Below are 2,163 nucleotides of genomic sequence, written 5' to 3'. Positions count from 1 at the left end.
CCAACTGTGATTACTAAAAATTGCTACTTTTGTTCTTCAAAGTTTAGGGTATTGGGGATTTGAACACTATAGATGCTAATGTCAATGTTTTGCAACTGGCATCTGATTTACGTATGTCATATGTTCTAAACTCCGACTGTGTGTAATCCAAAACTTGTTTCATGTTCTTTATGAAAGGTTCAAACAATTACTTCTTCAAATTGAACATGTCTTATGACATCTCATTTTCCCTTTATATGAATGCTGAAGTGGCACATATGTCCTCCTTCTGCAGGTGGTCTTTCCAGCTTCATACCCATATTGACATCTCAGATTCTGTACATGGATGTGAAAGAAGTTGCAGGCTGTTTTGTCGTATTGTGAATCTTGAAACTGCCTAAGCAGGTTTTGCGTAACATGGCACAATTTTTGACATTTTGCTCACCACGCGATAAAGTGGGGTGCTTTTGTAGTAGGTTGCAGGGTGTTATTTATGTAACGGAATTCAACTGTACTTGTCTTCCATGGTAGAAGGGCTGTATTCACTTTCCTTTGTTAGAACTAATTGTTGACATTCTGTGCTTAAGAAATTCCTGTAAATCCATAATTTGGCACACGTTGCAGCGAAATGCAATTTTGTGGGGCCACCCACATTGTAGCTTTTCCCATTATTTTATTCCCACTATAGCGAAATATTCGACTCTCATTTGGCAATATATTAGGGTGTTCATTTTCGTGACAGTTGAACGTATATATTCGGTGGCTATGTCATGGACCTGTAAACATGAGACGACAGTGCATTGTCGACTGTGTAGTTTAGTTTAGTTTAGTTAGGTGTAAGTGTTGTTTTGTATTTGCATTTTTTAAATCCGATCCGGACGGACATGGCGGGGTTCGGAATGAGGAGGTTGCGGAAAACAGATAATAACCGAATTGCCAAGGCTTGTGGGGCTGTAATTGTTAACAGACCACATCAATTGCAACAGTCTGATGTTGGTACAGGCGCTGGGATATTTGAGGTTAAGACAATTGGTGATGAGTTTTTTGCATTCATTGTTGATTGCAAAGAGCCTAAAGCATGTACTGTACTCTTGAGAGGTCCTAGTAAGGATCAGTTCAATGAAGTGGAAAGGAATTTGCAGGTATAATGGTTTTACTTCTTTGTCCCCATTACGTATAATAAATATATTATGCTGAAATGTCTTCTTTACTCCCTTATATCTGGTCATAGGATGCCATGTCTGTAGCAAGAAACATCCTCAAGAATCCGAAACTTGGTCCTGGTGGTGGTGCTACACAGTTAACTGTATCTGCTACATTGAAGCAAAAGAGTTCATCTGTGGAAGGTATAGAAAAGGTTAAAGCTCCTTTCCTCATCCAAAAGTTTGGTCTTTCTTGTGTAAAACTCGTCCAAGAATAAGTCCTTGTGGAAGTAGAAATCTAAATTATGTGAATAAACTGGCTGTCACTTCAATTCACATGCTCCTTGACATACTTTAGATTAAGAATTAGTTGTGGTTTCACTTTACATGCATTTTATTGGAGTTTTATGGCTACACCTGTTTTATGGTAAAACAGTGGCCGTATGAAGCTGCTGCTATAGCTTTTGAGCGTATACAACGTACTGTGGCTCCGAATTGCGGGGTGAATGTGATTAGAACAATGACGGCGCTGCAGGGAAAGGTTTGAATCTGTTTTGTATGGCTTTGTTCAGTTTTGTTATGATTTGTCATTTCTATATACGTTCTGCTGCATCATTATTATTTTGGTCAGAATATGATGCATCATTTAGATCCTAACCACAATTTTTTTTCCATAGCATGCAAATGGTGAAAAATCATGGCTTGGCATTGATGGTAGCACTGGTGTGATAACTGGTGTGAAAGAGAAAAAGATAGGTGGATATCTTTTTGGCTTACTATTGTTGCTCTCTTTTATTTCCTTCGCTATCTCAATATTCAAATTTGTTGGGGGATTTATATTTGCTGAAAGCTCTGAAATACGACTTTTAATGTAGTATTGTTCTCAAAGGTATCCATTATATGTCCCTTTATTGATATGGCATAAGTGTCAATCTTCTGGTTTCTATTGTCGATTTGCTTCAGTAGTAGTTCTAGTTTACACCTTCTCCCAATATATTTCGACAGCAGTCATGTGAGGGGAAGTGATGTTGTCGTGGTTAGT

The 2,163-nt window shown here is 38.1% G+C and overlaps 2 protein-coding genes across 2 annotated transcripts in view; both read left to right on the top strand.

The window, feature by feature from the left end:
- Positions 1-363, top strand: part of LOC117613291 — a 2,006-nt gene extending 1,643 nt beyond the window's left edge. The window contains exon 6 of the mRNA XM_034341910.1: positions 275-363. Within this exon, the coding sequence (XP_034197801.1) occupies positions 275-363 (89 nt within the window). The remainder of the gene's footprint in view (positions 1-274) is intronic.
- Positions 364-863: 500 nt separating this feature from the next.
- Positions 864-1,996, top strand: LOC117613290 (T-complex protein 1 subunit gamma-like). The gene is made up of 4 exons (XM_034341909.1): positions 864-1,121; positions 1,211-1,336; positions 1,558-1,662; positions 1,799-1,996. The coding sequence occupies exons 1-4, from the start codon at positions 864-866 to the stop codon at positions 1,994-1,996; spliced, it is 687 nt and encodes a 228-aa protein (XP_034197800.1).
- The last annotated feature ends 167 nt before the right edge of the window (positions 1,997-2,163 follow it).

Source organism: Prunus dulcis, unplaced genomic scaffold (genome assembly GCF_902201215.1).
Source record: "Prunus dulcis unplaced genomic scaffold, ALMONDv2, whole genome shotgun sequence".
In the NCBI taxonomy this organism is placed as follows: Eukaryota; Viridiplantae; Streptophyta; class Magnoliopsida; order Rosales; family Rosaceae; genus Prunus; species Prunus dulcis.
The sequence above is the reverse complement of the archived record's forward strand: the minus strand, read 5'-3'. Positions and strand labels throughout refer to the sequence as shown.

What these genes read in the sequence shown, in the direction of transcription:
- LOC117613290 (XM_034341909.1), top strand. Translation starts at nt 864, where the DNA reads ATGGCGGGGTTCGGAATGAGGAGGTTGCGGAAAACAGATAATAACCGA. An exon ending in AAGTGGAAAGGAATTTGCAG is followed by an intron (nt 1,122 to 1,210) that starts GTATAATGGTTT and finishes ATCTGGTCATAG; the next exon opens with GATGCCATGTCTGTAGCAAG. An exon ending in CTGTGGAAGGTATAGAAAAG is followed by an intron (nt 1,337 to 1,557) that starts GTTAAAGCTCCT and finishes ATGGTAAAACAG; the next exon opens with TGGCCGTATGAAGCTGCTGC.